The sequence below is a fragment of the Suricata suricatta genome, chromosome 7, assembly GCF_006229205.1.
Source record: "Suricata suricatta isolate VVHF042 chromosome 7, meerkat_22Aug2017_6uvM2_HiC, whole genome shotgun sequence".
Taxonomy (NCBI): domain Eukaryota; kingdom Metazoa; phylum Chordata; class Mammalia; order Carnivora; family Herpestidae; genus Suricata; species Suricata suricatta.
The window spans coordinates 119,725,139-119,750,324 of record NC_043706.1 but is presented as its reverse complement, the minus strand read 5'-3'; the positions used below and the strand labels follow the sequence as shown (position 1 = coordinate 119,750,324).

Below are 25,186 nucleotides of genomic sequence, written 5' to 3'. Positions count from 1 at the left end.
TTTCTCCTATAATACATTCCATAATAAGTTCACTAAGAAAGGGGATTTGGGGTCATTATTATGACATCTTTTTGGTCTCCTCCCTCCAGCTGGGCACACTGACTTCACTGTTCCTGTATGGATACTTTCAAAAAAACCTTTTTTCTTTTCTGCTTCTATCATTCTTCAAACATTTAATTAGGCTGAATGAGGATAGGAGAAACTGCTTTCTGAGTTTGTTGGAGAACGTGCCTTGAGAGAGAATGGTTTTTTTGTTTGTAGACTTGAAAATGAGGCCTCTTTAGACTATTGGCCTTTTTTTAATGGTGTTTTTTTTTTCCCATTATTGAGACATAATTCACATATAACATTAATTTTAGGTATACCACATAATGATTTGACATTTGAATGTACTGTGATAGGCTATTCAAGAAATGATGATTTTATAAAAATTCCACCATAGATTTAACTATTAATAATGATCAATGACTCTTATTTAATAATGAGTTTCAGTATGGTTGTATATAGGGAAAATAGTATCTATTTAATTTTAAGGACTATGTTAAATTTTTTTTATGATGTCTCATAGGAATCGTTATGCTATTGGATATATATCATCAAAGTTTTATACACTTTCCACTAACATTTTGCTTTTGGACAAATATTAATATGCTAACAATTTTGATCCATGCTACAAACACTGATCATTTATTCTGTTTCAGGTATCCCACAGGGCGTTGGAGGTCAAATGAAAATGAGCAAGTCCCTACTTTGCGGACCTCTCATTTTAGGTGGGCAGCCGGAATTGAGACACGATGACCGCTGCACCGAGACAGTGTCCTGGTGACTTAGCGCAAGGAGAGGTTGATTCTGCTGGAGGGGAAGGCACGGGATCATAGGAGGCTTGAGAGAAGTGAGGAACAGGCTGTGCGGGAGGGGGCTGCCTTTCTGAGGAAGGAAATGATTGCCTGGTAGAGATAGTGGATGCATGAGACTGTACGGAATATGCACAAAGCCTGCTGTCAGGGCCCCTGAGCGGGGCTATGGCCAGAAAATTGGGGGAAAAGAATGGAATCCAAGTGTCAGACAGGCCTTTCCTGCTAGACGAGGAGTATGGGGTTTATCCATACCTTGTATCTTTTACAGAAGTAGAATCATCATCATTGTCATCATTCTTCTAAAGGAGAGAATAGAGCAGATGGAGCTCTTCTGGAGAGCTGTAGTTAATATGAAGGCGAATTAAGAGGTCAGATTTAGGAAGAAGAAATAAACTACTATGAAGGCATCAAGGAGAGCTGTAGGTTGCAAAAACCTCTCTGCCGTGGGCAGTGCCTTGGAAAGCTACATCAGGCAGGATGGATGGAGCGAGGTTGCACAGGAAAGACCTCTTCCTGCTGCTGTTGCTTACGAGGTGCACTGTGTCTCTAGGGCGGACACCATGGAGTGGGCGGAGTTCTAGACGGAGGCCAGTGGACAGCAATGGAGTCGCGGCCACTCTGCACCTCTGAGGTGTAAGATCATCTAAGAAAGAGCTCAGGTCAACTCACAGACTCATTGTTACATTCCCTGGGAAAATAGAACCAGTGGTACCCACGTGTTCTTAAAAAAAGAAAATCAAGTCATTTGGTTAATAGTCAGGGTGGCATGAGTGAGACTGGTGATGGGGGTTCACAGGAAAGAGCCAAATGAGGGCTGCTTTCTTGGCTGTGACATCATGAAGTCCAGACTAAGCTTTGAAAGAAAAAAAAAGTGAAATAGCCCTGGTTCAGGAAACCATATTTTAAAATGGCCAATTAGAGCAGAACTCCCATGATTCCTGGAGGAGAAGTAGTGACCTGCATGAGGCTGTCTGAGGCCAGAAGCCATTGGAGAGCCCTCTCATGAAGTGTCTGTCAGTTTCCTTGGCATTCTGTAGCTGATTTGGGTCCAGCACGAAGTAATCTGTCTTTTTAATGAGCCAGGATTTAGACATCTCAGAGAATGGTTGTCCCTGGATTGAGTAGTTCACCTCTGCTTCCAGAGTACAGAAAAATCAAACAGGAGACAGGGTGAGATGATGATAGGTGGAGGAAGCATCTAGAACAAAGACCTGTGTCCAGGTTTCCCCATGATGACCTAGCACTGCTACAGAAAACAGCCAGACTGGTGCACTAGACCAGGGTAACCAGCTGGCGGGAAAGGGGAAGTTGGACAATTTTAAGTTAGAGTGCTCTAATGTTTCTTTCTTCTTTCTCTTGGGCCTGTGGCGGTCATACATATGTAGAAAAACCCAGAATGCTGGTAAAAACAGAAGTACTGTGAACCATTGGGGACCAGGCAAGGACTAAACCTTTAGTAAGATGTTCTGATGGTGCCACTCAACTTGGCCACCGGAGGCGTTTTCTCTGGTCATTCTGATCTTAAAAGTATCAGAGGGTTTTGGCATCTTCGTTCTCTTGTAGTGTAGGGCAAAATGGAAAATGGTATTTGCAATAGGTATTTAATCTCCTCTGACTTTCAAAGCACTGACATCAGTGCCCAGAGATATAGATATGAAAGCAGGCCTTCCCTGGTAGAATGCTTTTCTAGTTGATGTAAAACAAACCCTGCATTGGGTACAGAGAAGGGTTTTTCATCATTGTCTGACTCTTTTGGTAGGAGCAGGAGTCAAGATGCACAGAAAGAAAATAATGGCTTGCCTGTTATTCTTGTATACTTTTGTCTTGTGTTTTGCCATGAACAAGTAGAATTTTGAGTCTTTCTAGATTCACTAATTCTATGCATCACATAAATTAATTCCTAATTTACTGATATCTTCACTATTTTATTGAAACAACAAAAAACTCTTGAGCACACAGATTTGCTAGTGCTGGTTTGGAAGATATAAATATCTGAGAGTTTTTGGCTGGATGTGTGGCTACCACTCCCTCTGGCAGAGATGCTAATGTTAAAGTTTAACACAATACTGGATGTTGTAATCCCACTGGATGGAGAGAAGTGATTGTGCTCTGAGGTCATGGCTGGCAGAGGCACCTGTGTCCTGTCCGAAGGGCGGTGAATTCAGCAAGCGTACATCAGCCCAAGTCTGCTCTCCTCATGCAGGCCTCCTAGGTTTATATTTTTCAATCTTAGTAGCGGGGCTCACTGGTGACGAATCATAATAATTTTCATAGATACTTCTTATTTTTTTCCCCTAGATTGAACAGTGTGCCCTTTCATGTTTTATTTCTCACACATTCACAGTTGTTTGATGGTGACAACAAGGGATTTAAAAAATATTTATATATAGTTTTATGCTTCATATTAATAAAAGCCAATTCCATTTTCACTGCTTGAGTTTAATGCTGTGACCTTTTCAGATGGCGATACCCATAATTTCACTAATTTAATAGAAGAGGACATTTGTGCTGCTTAGCAATGTTCAGGAATGTTTTTTTCAGTGAAACCTTAGCCACAGTGGTATGGAGGAAACAGGTTTTAAGCCCATATAATTATAAATTAAAGTTAGTTTAAAAAGGAAAAAAAGAAATGTCCCCCTTCATGCACAGTGCTTACTCGGCTGTGTTCGTTTTCTAGGGCGGCTGTAATGAATTACAATAAATGGTTGGCTTGAGATGACAGAAATGTCTTCTCTCCCCGTTCCGGAAGCCAGTAGTCCAAAATCAAGGTGTCCCCAGGGCCATGGTCCCTCCAGTGGCTCTAAGGGACAGTCCTTCCCTGCCTCTTTCAGCTTTGGATGGCTCCAGGCAGTTCTCCTCTTGTGGATTCCTAACTCCATTCTTGTGGTCTTTATGGCCTCCCCTGTGTCTCTGTGTCTTTTTTTGTCTCTTTTAAGGATGCTCTTATTGTCCTTACCCCACCCTAATCCAGTATTAACTCACCTTGATCCTTACCTTAAGTACATCTACAAAGACTTTACTGCCAAATAAGGTCGCATCCTGAGGCTCCGGATTGGCAGGAATGTTGGGAGGGGAGCTATTCAACCATTCAACCCATTACATTCAATTATTGATGTTTTAACATGGTAAGCTAGCATAGCTTAGTTAGGCGGTAATAGGCAAGAAGCTATCATGATCATTATTAACTTTGTGTATTCTTCTAATATATAACTTACCAGATTATGTTAGTTATTGATTCACCCACCTACTCTTGCACTAAACCGTGAGAAGGCAAAGCTTGTCTCTTCCTGACATAAAGCACTTATATATTATATTCATATACATATCTATCTTTATATATATATCACATTGAAAAACCAGGCTAAAAGATTGAATATTAATTTAGTCCCCGCATTCAGTGCACACATTTATAGCTCTAGGAACTGGTGTACACACCAGCTCAATAATGCTACAGATGTGGTTGCGATCACATTCTCTTTGCTTTCCAATTCAGTATTCTTTCTAGCATGTAAAGTCATCTTTATACTAAAAGGTTTGACAGTAAGGATTCAGAGTTCGGGTAAAAGCATTTAACCACCCAAAACTGCACTGATCTATGTTAAGAAATCTTAATTCTCCAACATGTAGAATGACTCTGTGTGCAAATTAAAAAGCTGACTAAGCCAAAAGAACACTTTCAGGAATACCTTTGCAATTGGTAAATTGCATGGGAGAGCACTCAGAATAGGCAAAGACAAGGAATGACTCTGTGGCGGCGGGAGGGGGTGTCCCGTAGTGAGATGGAAAGGGCTTAGTTAGGTGGCTTGACATTGATCTTGACACAGCTGCTGGTTAGTTGGACAAATCACCTCATCTCTGAAGCAGTCTCTGAGTGATGAGCAATAAGGTTCCAGCTCTGTTCTAGGAGTCAGTATCACTGTTTGTCATTCCACATGCAGATGTTTCTCAGCCCAGCAGCTTCTGGCTAGGGTCCTCTTACATGTCTCTTGTCTGTGGTCAAAGCAGCTAATGCAATGGCTCCTCATCATCGGGTATTACCAGGCACTGCTGGTAAAACAGCAGTGGAAAACAAACGAGGGTATGCTGAACCGTATGCTGGAAGCCAAAGGACACTGAGCATCCACACCATGTCACAAGGGCTACCGCGAGCACCCCAGGACACAGACAGATAGGTTCATTCTGTGAGTCAGTTTCCTGCATCCTGTGAAGTCAAAAGGAAGACCTGCACACAGCACCGGGCCTTGCAAACAATGGCCGCTTCCGGTGGCCAGGGGACTCAAGAGTCTCAGAGCATCTGGAGGGCACTCACAGTTCAGACAGCACTTTCAAGCAGGGTACTCCTGAGGCCACATTTGTAGACGGTTTCTCTTTAGATACGCAATAAAATTCTTTCCTCCACTTTTAACCTGTGTTAAAGAGTTTACAGTAGTTTTGAACTCAACCAGAGCGAACTTAGCTTTTCAGTGGAGGAGGAGAAATTTAACAAGTGGATTGCGGCTGCAGCAGAGTTAGAAATTCACATCCTCCGATGCCAGGTAAAGTGTACTGATGCTGGTTTCCTCATGTGAAAATTGACAATGCCATGGAAACGAAACATGCTTCAGATTTGTATCCTAACACTCAAGTTTATTAATAGCAGTAGTCGTAATAATAATGATAGTCAGCATGTCCATGGTGCTTAGTATTTGTTTGACACTGAAGAGAGTGCTTCACATATATCCACTCATTTATGTTGATTCAGACAGCGGTGTGCTGAGTTTCACATCATGTTTAGTGCTAGTCAGGTACCAGCCTACGAGTTGTCCCACACCAGAAAGAAAAAAAGTGTGTGAGTGGCATAGGATTAACGAAGTCAAAGAATAGTAGTTATACTTGATAGCAAAGAGTGAAACCAAGTCAAGTGATTTCCTTTTTGTGTTGTTGATCACGTGAGGTCCTGCGTCTGGTGCAGTGGGAAAAAAAACTGCTGATAAGACAAACAAACGGGCTTGCCCTTACGCAGTTCTGCACTCACTGTGTGAGCAGTCCCAGCCCCCCTCACTTTCCAAGATGATCCCGGCCGGTTCCATGGTGTGAAACAGCCTATGAAAGATAGGGAGGTGTCAGCAGCTCAGCCCAGAAAGCCAGGGATTGGGCAGTGGCTTCCTGTAATCGCAGTAGCTGGCCAGCCGCCCTGCTCTCTGGCAGTGGATGTGGGGAGGTGGGCTGGGAGACAGCTGTGCCTAGCACTGCAAGCTACATGGGCCTGTAAGAGCACCAGCCCCTCCATGGAACTGCTCCAGAATGTTCTGCCTGAAAGGTGAGGGGGCGTAGGGTGCATTTGGGTGGTGAAGTTTTGATTAGGAAAACCTGTCATCTAGCATCAGCGTCTGAGTCTCAGTGCTAGCCCTATTAAAATCAAAGCTTGAGGGAGTTTGTTAAGTCTGAAAGTGAAAAAGTCATTGTTCTTTTTGTTGTTGTTGTTGCAAACAGGAAGAAAGACCTCCTGCTGGGGAGATGGAATTTTCTTTTAGACCGAAAGGATATTTCTCTGTTTGGATGTGTTTTGCGTAAGTTTTGTCCTGGCCAAAAGGAGTTACGAGTTTAGTATCAAGGAAACTTAATTTAAGTAGGAACGGTTTACAGTTGTAGCCTGAGTTCTGTCAGCGAAGTTTCCATGTGCTAAGTTGCTCATGTAAAGGATCAGCATGAATGGAAAGGGAATTGATTCTCTTCCTTTAAGCTTTAATGTGTGAATTCAGGAATGAATTTAATTTTACCGTAGAGCATACTTCTTATTCTAGCTGTGTGTGGATGACAGTGCTTCCTATGTCCTATAAGATGGAGAATGTATGTGTATAGGTAGAGATTCCTTGATTAGTTAGGGAGTGTTTTCTCTTTTTAGGCAACTATTTTTTCTTCAAACTCTATTTTTGTTCCCACTCTTGTCTTAATGTAATTAATTTAGACATTGGAGAGTGTGTTTGTCTATGAGATTGTTGGACTGGAAGAGTGAAAATTAATTTCCTTGGAACTGGGGGAGACTCCTTTGTTCATTCGTTCAGTGTATATCATTCCGTTGATGGAAAGTTCTTGACAGCTTTTCAGTTTTGGGACATTAAGTGATCCTGGCTTACTCACTTTGCTGATTTCTCCTCTGTCGGCAAAACCTACTAATGAGTTATGGACATGGATTCTGTAGTTTGGGCTTTTATAGTTTTAACTCCAATTTGACACCTTAAAAACCAGCCAAGTCTTTAATAGTAAACTTTGAGTTTGGAATATTTGTTTCTATGGTTTTTACAGATTTGATGAAAGCAAGGGGGCAAGACCAAACAAGGACATCACATTTTTCTCTCCCTAAGAATGTTCTTGCTATAGAGAGTATCTAGTTGCACTGGATTTCTAAAGAGCTCTCTAAGAGTGTAATGAATTTGGATAGTTCTGAAAAATAATTTCAGATGAAATGAGTTATGAGCTCTCATGATACCTGTTTGTTAAAAAAACTTGTTTGCTCAAAAACAAAGTGTAACTATGAAGAGCCAGAATTCAGTATTACGGGAGGAGGGTGTATGCTAACTCAGTGTAATTTCCACTGTAGTTGAAATCATGATGATCTAATGATAGCTGGAGGTTTAGGATTTTTAATTGAATGCAGGTGTGGAGTTGTTGCAGGGTATGACTTCTGCAGCTTCAACATATTTGTCTCCACCTATTCCCATAACAGCAATTTCATTTTATTAAAGAATCTATCAATTTCATGGACTCTTAGTTTCCGTGGTAACTTAGAAAATTTTAGAAAGTCAAGTGAATGGCATGTGATGACAAGCGAGTACTTTTGTGCTGAAGTGAGCGTTCTAATCGGGAATCCACAATCCCCTTTAAAGCTCAAGCTCTGATCTCCCAGCAGCCAGGACAAGCAGGTGACATTTAACTCTCTTCCTGTGACTTATAGCCTCTTGATTTACAGTAATGATTTGTCAGTTGGCCTTTGTGCTTCATACGAGGCAAACACATGATGAAGGAATGGTGAGTGAGGTTGCACACTGGAATATGAGGGGTCACTTGTGGATGCTTTGTGTTCTTACTGTGTCTGCGTTTCCCATCGTTGGAGACTTTTCCAGAGGATTCCGTTAATTGGCCTCTGTCTATGTCCAACTGAAGTTCTAGAGGCTGTTGAGTCTTTGGTTTAGTGTTGATGTTAAAGGAGACATGATTGCCCCTCTTTTGGGTAAATCATGGTCCTGAATATTTCTTATAATTGTTAAAACATTCACATCAGTCTCCCACATTGCTGCAGGGTTTCCTTTTCTCCGTTTAGACTATTTTTTTTTCCCCTAAAGTCATGTCTACTCAGTTTTTGGTCCATTTGGTCCGAGAGAAAATGCCTTCTTGGAAGAGAGATGTCATCTGTGTCATTACTGCCAGCTATTATAACTCACATAGTTACAATCACCCTCTATTGTTGACACTGAAGTAGCTCAGATACGTTCACTCCACCCAAGTTCATATTACATGAGCAGCATCTGAGCTCCCACCCCCTGGGAGGATGCTCTCTTGAGCTCTGCCAAGGTCCCCGTGGTTAACAGGGCTGTGGTGTGTTGTTCCTTCACTATGTAATCAGTGATCTACTGCGGTCTAGGAAGTGAGCTTCCGGCTAATCAAATAATATGATTAACGGCAAACCACCATGCAGATATTAGAAACCATTCGTGGATTACTCTATTCAAAATATTAGAATAAGATATTTTTACCACTAATCTGGGTGGAACGCAAGTTTCTCTGAGATGATGCAGAACGCAAGTTTCTTAAGTACGGCACAGCAGCTTCATCTTTGTAAATGCTAATGGTCTTTGCAGTGTACCTCTAACTAACTGTTCTCTTCCTTTCAGTTTCTAATCCGTCACAGACAGATATTTTGTAAAGCAACATTGCGTGCTGCGTGATATCACCACAGTATCCAAAAGCTATAGAAGTTAAGCATTTACTCTTGTTTCCTGTTGCAGACTGGTAGCAAAGCATTGGCCAACTGGCATTGTTTAGTAGAAAAAATCCTGGAGCTTCTGTAACTAAGTATCAGTAAGTAAGTGGCTTAAAACCGACATTTCTTGGGATGCCTGGGGAGCTCAGTCAGTTGAGCGTCTGACATCAGCTCAAGACATGATCTCATGGTCAGTGGGTTCGAGCCCCGCATCGGGCTCTGTGCTGACAGCTCAGAGCCTGAAGCCTGCTTCAGATGCTGTGTCTCCCTCTCTGTCTTCTCTCCTGCATGTGTTCTCTCTGTCTACTAAAAATAAATAAACATTAAAAAATTAAAAAAAAAAGCCAGACATTTCTTCTCTAATATTCTAGAGGCGAGAATCCCAAATCAAGGTATTGTTAGGGGCATGTTCCTTGTGAAGTCTCTCAAGAATTTTTTTCCTTCTTCCAGTTTCTAGTGGCGTTGGGTATTTCTCGGCTTGTGGTAGCATCTTTGGCTCTATTTTCACATGACCTTCTTCCTGGGGTATCTCTGTAACATTCCCCCCCCCCCCATGTTCATTTATTATTAAATGAGTGGGGGAGGAACAGAGAGAGGGAGAGAGAAGATCCCAACCAGGCTCTGCACTATCAATGCAGAGACCAACATGGGGCTCCATCTCACAAACCATGAGATCATGATCTTCAGCCCCCCCCCACACCAATATCTTTGTAATTTTTATATAAGAACACATGTCATTGGATTTCTGGTCTACCCTAATCCAGTTTATGACCTCATCTTAATTGATTATATCTGCAAGGAATCTCTATCCTAATACGGCCACATTCTGAGGTTCCTCCTAGACAAGAATTTGGGGCGGGGGGACACTGTTTAACTCATTAGAGTAGAGAGCATGTAAAATCCCTTTGACTGAAGGTAGCCTTCTAGGTGGTGTATTGAATGGAGAGCTACAAGAATGATTCTCCAGCATAGCTGCTTCAGGATGCACTTGAAACAAGTTTAAAACAGGTTTGTCTGGGCAGGTGGAAGGGTCAAGAACGCACCCACTATGATCAGTCACGCAAAAGAAAATGTTGCCCTTTTCTTTCCTATAAATGATCCTGGTTTTGGTCATGAACTCTTGCCCTACTGAGAAAGGGAAAAAAACAAAAAACATAATTGAGCTTGGTTCACTGCAGTCAACTCGACGCGAGCCAAAATTCAAACAGTAGTGTTAGCTAGCCCAGTCTGTCGGATGACTCAGTCTTTCAGAATTCTCCTATGACCCTCCTTCTCTCCAAAGTGGATTTCGTTGCTAAGTCTTCCCCTTATTAATATTACCCAAGGGTTGTATGCTAAGTTACATCTTCTTGAATCATTGGCTTATTTGTTAGATAATTTTTTAAATTGTAAAGCAAGATACATCTGTGTAGTTGAATTACAAAAATAAAGTATTGTTTTAAAATGTCATTCTTAATGTGGAAAAAATACTCAGTCCTTTTGTGGCCTAAGAATAATTTTAGTATGTTTTAGGAGCATCATAGACCTTTAAGTTACTGAATTTAGTATTGGGTTTTACCTAGTCGGCATTCTCCCCAGGTATTTAAACCTGTCTTTGGTGTTGGACTAGACTGTTTCCCTTTCACAGCTCTTGTTGTCATGCAAGATCTGGAAATCCAGTTTCATGGATTGGAAAAGTGGTAAATTCTGTGGAGTGGGTGGACCCCAGCTGCCTGCATGCTCAGCGTGGTAGGGTCCTGTCTTTATCCTTTTCTGCATCACAAGTTCCAGACTTAGGAAAGCCTTTAGGTTGTCTAATAATAGCAGAGAGTTATGTTGGAGATTACAGCTATGAACTATCTCAGGCATGTGCTTCTGCTCCCACGAGGGCCGTTCATACTAGAAACTCCGCTCTCTTGCTCCTCGTGCACCCTGGAACAGATCGGAGTGCCTTCCAGTTGTCTCGTGTATGTTGTGCATGTAAAAGAATTCCTTAGATTCTTTTCTTGGCAGCATTTGGAAAATGATGTCTGGAATCAGAAACAGATTTGTTATTTCTGGCTGAAACAAGTGCATTTTTCAAGTTAGCTAGCAAGTAACCATTTGCTCTGGAAGGATCCCCACCTCTTCTTAAGTCAGTATGAAGCTCTCAAGTAGGCTTTGAACAACGTTTATGCTCTTTTGCTATTTGATTCTGAGCATCACTTTGAAAGACTTGAATACTCATAATGCAAAGTGACCTTGAGAATATTGCATCTTTCTGAATCTGGATATTTTACTAATCAAACATTTAGATTTTAAGTTTTACTTAAATTAGCAGCAGCTTTTAGAACTGTAGTCCTGCAGGTCTTTCTGATTCTCCCCCTTCTCCTTTCATTTAAAAATTGCATATAATTGTTAGTCAATAACCGACAGCTCCCAAGGGGAATTCACGTTTGCTCAATCTGCAATTTAAAGTAGCACTTTTAATAAACACACTGGTGATACCATGCATTTTTCAGACTGGCAGGCAAAGCCCTTGAAATTTAATAAACCAAACAAAGCTAGCCCTTTATTTCCTTTGTCTTTCCCTTGGAAACTTCATCATGCTTTCTTCCTTGTACTACTAATCAAAATCTCGCTTTTCAATATGTTAAAGGAAGGAGGAGGCAGATCACCGGGCTGAATAGATGATACAATACAAACGAGGAGGTGCTCTCCTTAAGGAATGAAAAAGCAGTTAACCGAGCTTTGCTGCCTAAAGCTCAGGGGACTTAGGGTCTGTTTATTTCTGGAGCATGCTCTGTGCGAAGATAGTGCACTGGGTAATTTGGTGGAACTGAATCCAATGACTTGAATTACCAAAAGCACTCGCAAAGGTTTCAGTTAAGTTCTCCATTTTAATATCTCCTGTCCCATTTTTACCTTTTCTTGTTTCCTCTTTTTTCCTGTCTTTTCTATTTTGTTTTTCTTTCCCCCTCTTATCCTCTTCTGGTTGCCCACTGAGGGAGCTGTATCATGCCTCAGCCGGACTGAACTCCCTCTAGTTACAGACGTGTGATCAGTAGTCTGCGCACGCGTTAGCGAAGGTGATAGTTAATAGACGAAGGCAAATGGATCAGTGCGACACAGGCAATTTACCACTCGGGACACCACGTCACCACCATCAGGCAGGCACAAAGGTATGCAGGGGTACGTATTTTCCTATTTTAAACATCAGAAGGAAACACTGCTTGAAAACAACCTCAGGGTCTTTAAGCAATCAATAGCTTTTGCATGATTAAATAGCTTGGCAAGGTTTTTTTTTTTTATTAAGGGACACCAGGGGGGAAGATGGATATGCCTAAATTGAAAAATGTCAAATTATTTTATGAAAATCATACATAGCAACTGAATTTGAAACGAGGAGGTCTTAATTTGACAGGCAATGCAACGACAAACCATTTGGTATGACGTTAGCAAGGTTTCCTCCGTCGGCTGGCTGCATGACACTTGCCAGATTTTATTTGGGTTTAAGTTTTTTATTGTTGGTACTGTCAAAATGTGGCTGATACTGAGAGCCTTTGAGACAAAAAGCCATGCTGTCTTGAACTTGGGTTGAATTCGTATGTGGGAGGAGTGTGCATGGTAAGAGAAATGTGAACACCCGTGACCACTCTTTCTTTGGAATGTCTTCTTATAACAAAAAGGTAAAAATAGCACAGAGTGAACTTTAGGAACTGCGTGTTGAAATATAATGAAAGTAAATTTATATTTAAGTGGAGACTTGTTTTCCAAGGTCAGATTATATAGGTTTGTTCTTGAGGCTTTTGGATGGCAGCGTTTGATAACAAAGAGAAGACAGACCGCAAGATGACATCTATGATCTTTATTTCAAAACTGTGCAAGCTTTGTTCCTGAAACTTTAGAATGAAAGTTGTGACCAGCGCCTCTGCTCTCCCAAGTGAGCTGCTGCTCACAGGAGGGGCGGGAGTGAGGGAAGGCTGGACTGTGGTTCCTGAGGGTGTTCTCGGGAAAGGGAGGCAGAGGGTGCCCACATCGTTCGGGACAGCCTCAGGAGAGAGGCAGGAGGCCAGGAGATTCAAGAGCTGGCTGAAGATCGGCTGGGGAAACTGACTTGCACCAGAAGTTAAGAATAGTGACCTTTCAGGGCGTCTGGGTGGCTCACTCGGTTAAGTATCCGACTTCAGCTCAGTTCATGATCTCACGGTCTGTGAGTTCAAGCCCCAGATTGGGCTCTGTGCTGACTGCTCTGAGCCTGGACCCTGCTTCAGATTCTCTCTCTCTCTCTCTCTCTCTCTCTCTCTCTCTTTCTCTCTCTCTCTCTCTCTGTTCCTCCCCTGCGTGTACTCTGTGTGTCTTTCACTCTCTCTCAAAAATAAATTAAAAAACACACACATACACAAAGGAAAAAAGAATAGTGACCTTTCTGTTTACAAATAGAAAAGTTCCTCAGCAAATGCAAAGAGTGCTTTGGAAAATGCCCTGGGATTAGATGACGCAGCAGAAGAAAACGAAACACGTGGAGGCGCTTAGCGCCCGCTGGCACCCCCTGCACCACCCTCGCCATCTCCTGAAGCCCTCGCTTCTGCTTTCCCCAGACTGTTCCCTAATTTCTGGAGGCCAAAGGAAGCTCTGGTCCTTTCTTTTTCCCTAGAAAAATGTTGCCATAACAGAATACCCAGTTGTAGGCAAAAAAGGCCAATATTATCCCAAGGTGGCTAATTTGTATATCTACATTTATCCAGAATTTGTTGAGATTCTGAAATACCTCTAAAGTTCATCTCATCTGGCCAAAATATTTTGATAGGATTTTAAATATAAGAGCTTATTCATCAGATGTTGATGGTACTTACATGTGCCGGGTGCCCCCCTCCCCAGGAAAGCCTTCCATCACCAAGGCTCCCGGGGTCCTCAGGACCCCCAGGCGCCCCCAGACTGGGCTTCTGCAGCATCTAAGACTTTCCGGTCTCCCTGGGTGCACTTTTGGGGGTTCCTCTTTCCCCGAGGTGGACTTTAAGAACAAAGCAAAGCCAGAGACCTCTTCAAGGGTCTTCCTGCCAGTCATGACCCAAATAACAAGAGGAATGAACAGGTTAGTGAGGAGCATTCCATAAATCCCAACTCTGTCTGTTAACAGTAAAAGCTTAAGTAGAATCTTCTTAGCTATTAAAATACAGTCTACCTGATAAAATATTGAGGATTAAACAATACCTTATATGAGATGCTGGGCATTTTCTCAAAAGTATGTAGCAATGCTATTTAAATTTGACCTGAGTGCTTTATAAAGTTAATGATAAGACCTACCTTGGGCTTCTGAAAGTAAAAACCAATTTAATTTGTACCTTAATCTGTGAGTATAGTGTAACTATACTATGAGAAAGATGTAGTGCTGGATTTTTTTTAAAGAGAGAATATACAAATGGGGTAGGAGGAGAGAGAGAGAGAGAGAGAGAGAGAGAGAGAGAGAGAGAGAGAGAGAGAATATGAGAGAATGAGAATCCGAAGTAGGCTCTGCACTGTTAGCACAGAGCTCAGTGTGGGGCTCGAACTCACAAACTGTGAGATCATGACCTGAGCTGAAGTCAGATGCTTAACCGACTCAGCCACTCAGGCGCCCCATATCCTGCTGGATTTTTATCACAGCACATTTACACCAACTCTTGTAAAGTTTTCTGGAATCACAGTTGTATAAATACACCCAGATGACTACAAAGTTCTACAAGTCACATATACTGGCAAATGCACATGACGGCAGTACAAATATTTTGAAAGCCCTGGAAGCCAGCGAGCGTATCCTGATACCATTCTAATTGCTTCATTGGAATTGTTTGCTGCCATAGCGATGGAGACAAAACCTTTCCTTTTTGGAAATGTTTCCTGGCAGAAGAGATACTTGATAAAAAAAAAAAAATTAAGCAAGGTTTGGACTCCTCATGATGCCTTTCATAAAACTGTTTTGTTTTCAGACAATCTCTCTGTAATTATATGAGCAGAATGGACAGATGGATAGTTTTATCTTTACAGAGGTAGTAGTGCCCTTACTTTAGGATGACTGCTTAGTGAGTAATTGGTAAGGAGGTCTCCTTAACCACTGGGTTATTTCCCATCTCACCATATTCCTAGTTCTTCAGTAATTGGTAGCCCAGTTTTCATCTCTGAATAGGCTAGTAAGTATAAGTGGGGTCCAACTGAATTGTCCGTTCACGGACAATTTTAAACAAACTTACAACAGAAGTTGAAAACAAGTAGCATCCTGGAAAGGTGGCATTGTGTATCCATCCATCCAAAAATGCAGTCGATAAACCCTGAAAGGACAGTATACGGATGAGTAAACTTTTGATGGCTTTAAGCTTGTTTTGAATATAAAACATTAGTTTGATACTTGCTATCACTTTTGCATTTGGCTTTTGAGACTATGCCTGTAGAGATGGCCTCCTTTCAGTCACTCACGGAGAGCCTCTAAAGCCTCAGTGTCCAGTCTCTTTTCTGCTTCCCATAGAAAGTTAATGTTGCTACGGCAAATGTGATAAATCTTGATTTATGTGCCTTTTGGCTTCTGATAGCAAGTTTGGCTGAAAATGAGTTTATGTTCCTCACTCCCTGCCCCTCCCTCACCTTCATGAAATCCTAGAATGGATCCATTGTGGGCATGTCTGGGAGCCGAGGGGAAAACAGGAGACCCTAAAATAGATGAGATTTCTTTGGCACGTGATATACCAAACGGTTCTCCCCGATTTCTATTATTTTGGACTGTATTTGACGAGATGTTCTCCGCTTTAATTTCCCCCTTCCCTCATTTTAACATTGGAAAATGACCTCCGCGTTCTGTGCATGAAAAGTAGCTCCCTCTGTCTGTTGGCCCCTGGCACCTGTGTGTGATGCCCGAAATGATGCCAGACTCTATGGACCCTGCAGAGCAGTGAGAGAGAGGCTTCTCTCGGCCGGGGTCGTGCTGCCCTCATCACACCACGAGAACCTTCCCTGTGATTCTCTAGTCACTGCCAAGAGCCTTTGCTCTCTTCCTGTACAGGGATCTAATATTTGTGATATGCTGGTGGCGCCCACGTTTCTATTTCAGGCTAGACCTCTCCCCTAAACTTCAGATATGAATATCCATCTGCCTGCTCCACATTTCCAACCGGATGTCTAGCACACTTCATGATTATATCGAAACTCCGTGTCCCCCTCCTGTTTGCCCCCACATCTATTCTCCTGTGCCTTCCCCATTTCATCAGTTAGTAGGGCAAAGGCATCTTTCATATATGAAGTCATGTATGACTCCTTTCTCTTTCATACCCCTATTCAGTGTGTTTGAAAATGCCATTGACTCAATTTTTAAAATCTAACCACCACCCCCCTCCCCAACCTCTACTGCCACTTCCCTGCCTGAGTCCCACCTGGACCACTACCCCCTTAGCCTCCCTGTAGAGACTGTTTTGACCCAGTACCCCGTGTGAACCCTTAACATACATGATCGGGAGCGCCTGGCTGGCTCAGTCAGTTAAGCATCTGACTTTGGCTCAGGGCTGTGATCTCACGGTTCATGAGTTTGAGTCTCCCATCGAGCTGTCTGTTGTCAGCACAGAGCCCGTTTCAGATCCTCTATCCTCTGCTCCGCCCTCTCTCTCAAAAATAAACATTAAAAAAAAAACCCCACAGCAAAACCCATAAGTGATTGTGCCATTCCTTTGCACAAAGCTCCATTTCGCTTGGAGAAGAAGCCTGAGTCTTGGCAACTTCTCTTGATTTTGGGGGTGTCAATCATGGGCTAAAACTAAATCATAGAAAAGAAGGGATGTTATTCAAGCTACAAGGCTTGTAGCTGTGTCAAATCCTTTAGTCTGGAGGAAGAGGAAAAAGAGTCTCAGGTGAGTTGTGGTCTTGTCTGATGCTCATAGAAGGTGTGGTCTTCAATGGCACTCCTCTGTCTTCTCCGCAAGGGGGATGGAGATCATCTACGCCATCTCATTTCAGCATTAAAGGTAGTGGATTAAAGGCCTGTGGATTTAATGCCCAAGATGTACCTTTGGTGTTCACTAAATGGATTTGATAAAGTTTTGGTTGGGATTTTGCAAAATTGATTCCCATGGCTATTTTGATTAGAGAGCTGATGCAAATTAGAAAGCTCACTTACATGTTTAATAAGCACCGTGGTTTTTATTCTTATGCGTGTATTTGTTTTGCTGAGCTTTGGTGTGTTATAAGGAATAGCAAAAGTCCTCTCGTGATAAGTGCAGGATGACTTTCTTTCACAGCAATGTAAACCAGAGGGCAGCTTCTGACACCCTCACTGAGTGTGATTTGCATGTTCTTTGGGGCACGTGTTACTCTTGGTGTGTCATAGTGACTGGTGCTTTCGCTTCCCTACTAGATTCTGCATTCCTGGAGGGCCCAGCCCTTCAGCTTGACCGAGAAGGAATTCTAGTCGATATTTGTGAATTAAAGTCATGAAACATAGTATGTAATTTTGTTCAGGTGCTAAGGACTTTACACGTCACTCCCTCTGAAAACAAATGGGCTTTTTGGATTATCACTTAAAATATAAAAGTGGATTTTTTTTCTACACTCAGCTGAAAACATGTAGGCAATAGGCAAAGCAAGAAAGATTTTTCACTTTCAGAGTCTTATTTTCTGTAACAACTGGATGGAAAAATCGAATGCAACGATTTCAGTCATTAATGGCATGGGATAGTGGGAAGCTGATATATAGAATGAGAGACGTAATGCAGTTCTAGGAATGGAAACATCGTGGTGATGGCGGCAGGGGTGGAGGTACAGTTCTCAGGTGCCTTCTTGGTCTTTGAAGTGGAGGGCACTCTGGGAAATGGCCGGGGTCCTGCTGGTTCCTCTCAAGCCCCCTCAGTTCTTACCAGCCACTCCCCTTTCCACACAGACCAGGGCTTGCACTTCTCTTGACTAAGGGATCGAGGCCTTATTCACCAACAAGAAGCATACCCTCATCCACGCGCTTCCCTCTCTCTCAGCTTTAAAACAAAAACGGGCACCTGGGTGGCTCAGCAGGTTGAGCGTCCGGCTTCGGCTCAGGGCACGATCTCACGGTTTGTGGGTTCGAGCCCTGCATCGGGCTCTGTGCTGACAGCTCAGAGCCTGGAGCCTGCTTCGGATTCTGCGTCTCCCTCTCTCTCTGACCCTCCCCTGCTCACGCTGTGTCTGTCTCTTAAAAATAAATAAAACATTTAAAAAAAAAACAACATCACCATTCCAATGCCTAGTCTGGTGAATGGGCAGTTGAGCCCAGACAAAAAAGAAAAGTGGTAAAATTATCTTTAGAAGTATGGATTTTTTTTCTCTTAGCAGGATTTTTTATTTTTTAACATCTGCTGGAATATTTCCATTGGAATTCTACTTCCTTTTGTCTTCTCGTCCCTTGTTATAGCTTTTCAGGCTCACTGGATTATTTCCCAGGTCCCCCCTGTATGCAGGTCATTTTCTTTCATTATAACCTTTGTTCACCATTTTCTTCTCTGTAAATATGCACACGTTTTTCTCTCTGGACTAGGTACCATGAGAACAGGCTGGTTATTATTCAGGACCTCATGCAGACTACACCTCGAGGTGCTCTATTAATACCTGTTGAGTGACTGAGCGCTCAGCTGCGTTACGGACTTTATTCCTTTCCTTCATCGCCGTGAACTGTTACAGTTATTAAAGGTTACAAGAACTTTGATGAAGAGGATGTCGTTTCAGCTCAAAAAAAATGAAGATGACAGACTCATCATTTAAAAAAATTTTTTAATGTTTTTTAAATTAATTTTTTGAGAAACAGAGACAGCGTGAGCAGGGGAGGGTCAGAGAGAGAGGGAGACACAGAATCCAAAGCAGGCTCCAGGCTCTGAGCTAGCTGTCAGCACAGAGCCCAACGTGGGGCTCGAACCCACAAACCATGAGATCATGCCCTGAGCCGAAGCCGGATGCTCAACCGACTAAGCCACCCAGGCGCCCCTATTTTAATGACCAGTTGAGATCTTACTAAAGTGCACATTCAGGAATACGAGCCTGAAGTCTTCTTGATGTTTTTAACTCTAACTAAAATTTTTGCACGTGAAGCAGAAAGATTCTTAACCTGGGAGTCAGGGAGCATTTCTGGATCCTGAATCTATCCGTCACTGACTCTGAGGAAGCCCCTGAACCACTCTAAGCTGTCTAACACATAGAAGTGACTGTCCTCCTTGCCTGTTGGGGTGATTCTGTGGGAATCTGATGAGATAAGGCACCTAGAATATTGTGGGAGACTGGCAGTCTTCTGTCCCCTCCTGTTCCCATTCTCCCACACTCCCGTCAGTCTCCCCCTTTACTGTGCTCTGGAACCCATCTGTCCTCTCTGTCTCCAGTTAACACTCTTCAATCCCCTCACCAGGTCATTATTTTTAGGATAAAGTCAATTTCCTTAACATGATGTAGATGAGCCCTTCATGAAAGAATGCCTCCATATTCTCTTCAGCTTCAGTTCCCACTAGCCACTCCCCTTTCCATATTTACCACTTTTTTTTTGAGAGAGACAGCGAGACAGAGAGTAGGGGAGAGGCAGAGAGAGAGGGAGAGAGGGAGAGAGAGAATCCCAAGCAGGCTCCGTGTTGTCAGCACAGAGCCTGACGTGAGGCTTGAACTCACAAACTGTGAGATGGTGATCGGAGCTGAAACCAAGAATCAAGACACTCAACCAACAGAGCCACCCGGGTGCCCCCATGTTTACCTTCATCTTTCTTTGCATGTGCCAGGATCCTCTGCTTAGAAGGAATCTGTTTCTCCCCTGGTGCGTCATCCTAACATTTAGATTGGACCGACAGGACTCCGTTCAGACGTGTGTCCTGTAAAAGTCCTCCACACGGACATTCCACAGCTGGTTTTAACTGCTCTGTCATACGGCAGTTTTCTTGTGCGAGGCAGTAAGGCAGGGAATCTGTGTCCTTCCTTGTCCTTGATGCCAAGAATCGCATCTATGTTGGTCAGTTGAATTAATTCATTAATGCTTGAAATTTTTGGAAACTATGAGGGGGAAATTCTGGCGCATCATCTGGCTTAGTTAGTATTAGAAACAAAATAGAAAACACTCCCCTGCCCATGTATATAGTTACAAACTGTCCACACTGGGGATGCTGGGCCTCATTCCAGCTGTTCTCTATAAATAACTCCTAAGGCATTGAAATGCACAAAAAGTTTCAGTTAAGATGATATTCCTTGGAAGGAGAAGTAACTATGCCAAGAGATCCTAAAATAATTTGGATTTTACCTGGGAAAACCGTGTTTGGGATGCAGCACCACCGTGTTGTGTAAGAGGAAGCGATGTGGATGTCGTGAACCGGAGCTAGGTATTCTGGACTAGGGATAGAGCATCCATCACCCGGAATAGAGCTGCAAACTGAAAATGTCAACCCGTTTAAGAAAAGCACACATAAGCAACCATTGGTCCATAACTGATTATCAAGAGGAAATGGCCTGAGTCTTTTGGCATTGAGGCATCCAAATGATGGCAGCCTCCACTCTGCCAACTCTGATGGATGTTTTGGCCCCGCAGGACTCCCATCCCCTGTGCCGTGCCTGTCAGTGTGTTCCACCGCCTGGCAGAAGAGACTGTGCAGGTGTAGTTGAGGTTACCACTCAGTGACCGTAATGAGAGAGTCGCCTGGATTACCCAGGTGGGCGTAATGTAATCATAGGGCCCTGAAGAGCAGAGCTGTCTCCGAGATACTGGTGAAGGCGGAGGCAAGGAGAGCCTAAGCGTGGGAAGGAGTCAGTGTGTTGTTGCTGGCTTGAAGAGGTGAAGAGGATGGGAGCCACTAGGAAATGGTGAGAAGGGACTGAATTTTGCCAACCCCTGAATGAGCTTTCAAGCAGGTATTCATTCCTCCATGGTGTCCATATAAGAGCCTAGGCCAGTCAACACCTTGACTTAGGCCTTGTGAAGTGTGTGTGTGTGTGTGTGTGTGTGTGTGTGTGTGTGTGTATACTTATAAAGTTTATCTATTTTTGAGAGACAGAGGGTGTGCAGGGGAGGGGCAGAGAGAGAATCCCAAGCAGGCTCCATGCTAACTGCAATTAGTGCTTGATCAGTGCACTGCTTGATCTCATGAACCTGTGAGATCATGACCTGAGCCAAAATCAAGAGTCAGATGAACTCAGGAGTCAGACACTTAAGGGGCACCTGGGTGGCTCAGTCGGTTAAGCATCTGCCTTCGGCTCAGGTAATGATCTCATGGTTCATGGGCTCGAGCTCCGCATCAGGCTCTGTGCTGACAGCTCAGAGCCTGGAGCCTGTCTTTAGATTCTGTGTATTTCTCTCTTTCTACCCCTCCCCCACTCATGCTCGCTCTCCCTCTCTCTCAAAAATAAATATTTTTAAAAATTATAAAAGAAGTCAGATGCTTAAATGACTGAGCCACCCAGGAGCCCCTAGTCCTTGTGAAATCTTAAAGGACACAGAAGCTTTCTGAACTTGGACCTACAGAACTGTGAGATAATAAAAGGGTATTGTTTTAAGGTGTCAAATTCATAGTAATTTGGTACAGTGGCTGTAGAAAACTACTATCCCAACAAAACAGAAAATAGGGCGGGGGTGGTGGAGCTTCTTGGTTTGGGGACCTTTCTGTTAGGAAGACTTGATTTCCAGTGGACCTTCCTATTGAATGGACCAAGTTTGAAGACACTAGAATTGAAGGCCCTTTCTGACAGCTGTAAAGTGTCCTTATTTCTGGCTGATCTGAGATCTTTCGCTCACATCGGAGCATCATAGTTGATCCAAGGTATGCCCCTGAGTGTGCCTCAGACGTTTGAAGGCCTTCAGTGGAAAAGTCAAGGCTGATTGTACGTTATTATACGCTGACTTTGTATAGGAGCGGTTAACAATCATCAGAGGAATACCGATCGTTTTTGGTCATAGAATATCAAAAGCTCGTTCTCAGTTTTTACAAGTGTTGTGTAAAAGCAGGACATCTGAGATGTTTACTTCTTTTTAGTACTGTTTTTCTAATATTGTCTTTATGAGAGCCATTCTATTTGTCAAATCCCCCTTCAAAGCCTAGAAATAGACTTTTTTTTTGTTAATAAAAATTCAGGAGTTGATTCAATGTTATTAAAGAAATACTGTATTCTCATTGGAATTCTATTTTTTTTTAATGTTTACTTTTGAGAGAGAGACAGCGTGAGCAGGGGAGGGGCAGCGAGGGGGAGACACAGAATCCAAAGCAGGTCCAGGCTCTGAGCTGTCAGTGCAGAGCCCATTGCGGGGCTCGAACTCAGGAACCTCAAGATCATGACCTGAACTGAAGTCGGATGCTCAACCAACTGAGCCACCCAGGTGCCTCTCTCTCATTGCAATTCTAAAAGCCGTTTATTTTAGTTGTGAAGTGCAGGACAGGCACATCTTAAGTCTGGGCTGTGCTTTGCTGATGTGGTGAATTTGCTGTATGAAATATTAAAACAGTTGGCTTGGTACCCATTGGCTTGAAATATTAGAACAGTCGGGGCCACACGGAATGATAATAACAAAGTCAAAAATTAACAGAGCTGCTAACCTTCTTAATCACCCACCTTCGTAGGAATTAAGTGATGACTGCCTATCTTTCTAGAGGAAAAATCATGCATTATACATTTATTCCTCTCACACATGAAATAACAGGCTCATAAATAATTCTTTTAATAATGACTAGTCAAAGCATGAAAGTTAAAAAAGCCTAGCTACGGACTTGATGGGCCGCTGCTGCCGATGAAGTTTACAAAGCTTGCTTGCTTTAGCTATTTTATAGGTGTAACAAATTTGAGCTGTGATGCTTAATTTGGAAATGAGTTTTATTTGATCGGCACATTAATTTCATCATTTGGAGATTGTCCACATTTTCTTTACTAAGTCAGTCTTTTGTAGCTTAGCATATTTGGTTTTTTTTCCAAAGAGACATGTACTTAGTATGAGAGCAAATCCATCGCATAATAGTGTGTGAAGTCCAGGCTAACGCTACTGCTAAATTGTCTACTAAATGGCTACTGAATTGTCACATTGCACTTACTTTCTTCCTTGATCCTAAAACTTGGCACAGTTGTTAACCTGGCTCTGCTTCGTTTTTTGGGTTTTCTTCTTCTTCTTCTCCTTCTTCTTCTTCTTCTAAATATGTTCACATCTCTTCTTTCTGAATGGGAACCTTTGGTTCTTTCTATTCTGCCATTCTCCTTCACTTCTCTATTACTCCAGTTCTTCTTGGAGTGTTAGGAATATATTTTTAAAAAGCGAATAGCAGAAACAAAATCTTTATTTTAGGCTTATCATGTAATCATCTGAAGTTATACTGACTGACAGAGCCTTATAATTATGTCAGATAACTTGCTTTTGTTCCCATAATCCTCTCATCTGAGTCTTAGATGGACAGTTTGCCAGTTCTCAAAAAAATTACAAAATGCGAATTGGAAAATGGCTCATGTACCTCAGAGGAGGAATTATAGGAGGAATAAGTAATAAGAAGGATCTGGCATCTAATGCACAGCTTCTTGTTTGGGACTTACTAATCACTGATGACTTTGGCTCCGCCAGTGGAACTGTGTGGCCGTGGGGACAAGTCACTTAACTTGCCTGGGTCTCCGCCCTTTCATCTCTCAAATGCAAATGGCAATTCCCTAACTGATAAGATTTTCGTGAACTTTTAAATGGGGTAATGTTTGTAAAGCTTTGCCCAGAACTTTGGCTAGACCCAGTGACTGTCCTGTGTGTGTGAAATGCTCTCACTGGTATTTGTCACGCTGTAGTGCCAAACAGGACCTTTTCCCTTCGGGTTTTTGGTTTCCTAAGTGGATTGGTAAGGATCCTAGTCTGTACCCACTTCTTTGTACCTTTCATATGTAAATGTCCTCAGCAAATGTCTGGACACTGCTAATCCCGAGGCACTCTGACTTTCGATTTAACGTGAGCTATAAATCCAGTTGCTATTCACGGATGGAAATGAGGGGATTTGTTTTCATGGTGTGACAAGCCTTATAAGCTTCATAAACTCTCTTGTCACTTCAGAGTTAAAAAAGACATTTTCCCCCCTCACTTTCTCCTTCCCTGTTGCTCACATTGCCGTTGGTGAGCAGAGTTGGAACGGTCATCTGAATGCCTGTATGGTTTTTGGTGTTTCACAGTGTTGTTCTCCTCTGTACTTAACTTCAGTTTCCAAAATATGTAACTGGGAAAGAAATCCTGATCTGTACGAACTCCAGTGCGGCCTCACAGAGCTGGTCTCGACCTCCTGTGTCAATAGGATAAAAAGGAGGAGACCGAGGAGGGGGCATAGATTTGTGTACTGCTTATACAGCTGGGTCAGTTTGCTTTTCCTGCTTCAACACTGCAAAGCAAAGACAAGCTAAAGTTACACACGTGGCACGGTTATTACCTTTTAAAGCGTATCTTTAAGTGCTTATCCTGCAAAGAGGCCGGATAGATGCTGGGGGAGTTTCCAAAAGATATCAAGAAAGACAAACTTCTTATGGCGAACTATCAGGATGGATTTCATTCCACTTAAGACCATATGTCAGGTTTTCAAATTCACTAGTATTACAGATGAAAAGTAGAAAGAAAAGAGGATATTTAAATACAAAAGCAGATTCTTTGGAAAGTAGTGATACAGAGAAAGTTAAATTTCAGAACTGATGGGATGCAGCCAAAACTGCAGGCAGAGGAAAATTAGTCACCTACGTGTTTTTATTTTTAAACAAAAGAATAAAAATCAAGCTCTTGACTCGAGGAAAAGGATAATGGAACGTAGTTGTTGAAAAACCTTGTAACAAGGATGGGAGGAAAGTGGCAAGCCCACTGGAATGAGTTCCATTTGTCCTAGGTGTTCGGGTAACACAGAGCAGGGAAGTGGCATATATGAGAAGGAAGAGAAGTGGGAGCTGTTGATGGCATAATACGGTATTTTAACATTATGGCTTGGGAACCCAAGAGTACATTCTAAAATTTATTTTTTTAATGCATGTTTATTTTTGAGAGAGAGAGAGAGAGAGAGAGAGAGAGAGAGAAGAAGGGAAGGAGGGAGGGAAAATGAGTGGGGGAGGGCCAGAGATAGAGGGAGACTGAGGATCTGAGTCAGGCTCCTTCCTGTCAGTGCAGAGCCCCATGCAGGGCTTGACCTCACAAACCGTGAGATCATGACCCGAGCCGAAGTCAGACGCGTAACCAACTGAGCCGCCTGGGTGCTCCTAAAATATGTTTTTAATCTTGGGGATCATTTTGCTAAAATTTTCAAATATTTTTTTTTCTAAAACACTTCCTCATAAGATCCTCAAATATTTCTCCAACACTGACGTAGTCCTCAGAACTGCCCTGATGTATCAGCCCAGCTAACCTTTCTTTCTGCGACCAAAGTATATCCCTGGTTTTTATATGGGTGAGTGCATAGGACTGAGTCCTGGCTGTTCTGAC

At 42.7% G+C, this 25,186-nt stretch overlaps 1 protein-coding gene across 3 annotated transcripts in view; it reads left to right on the top strand.

Annotated features, from left to right (window-relative positions):
• NHSL1 (NHS like 1) overlaps positions 1-25,186 on the top strand; it is a 181,308-nt gene that overhangs the window by 59,100 nt on the left and 97,022 nt on the right. The window contains exon 3 of one of the 3 annotated variants that reach the window (XM_029943837.1): positions 702-770. The exons of 1 other annotated variant lie outside the window; for it this stretch is intronic. In XM_029943837.1, the coding sequence (XP_029799697.1) occupies positions 728-770 (43 nt within the window). In that variant the 5' untranslated portion in view covers positions 702-727. Of the gene's footprint in view, positions 1-701; positions 771-6,058; positions 6,157-25,186 lie in introns of those variants that run through there. One more of the 3 variants, XM_029943836.1, reaches the window with a different exon arrangement.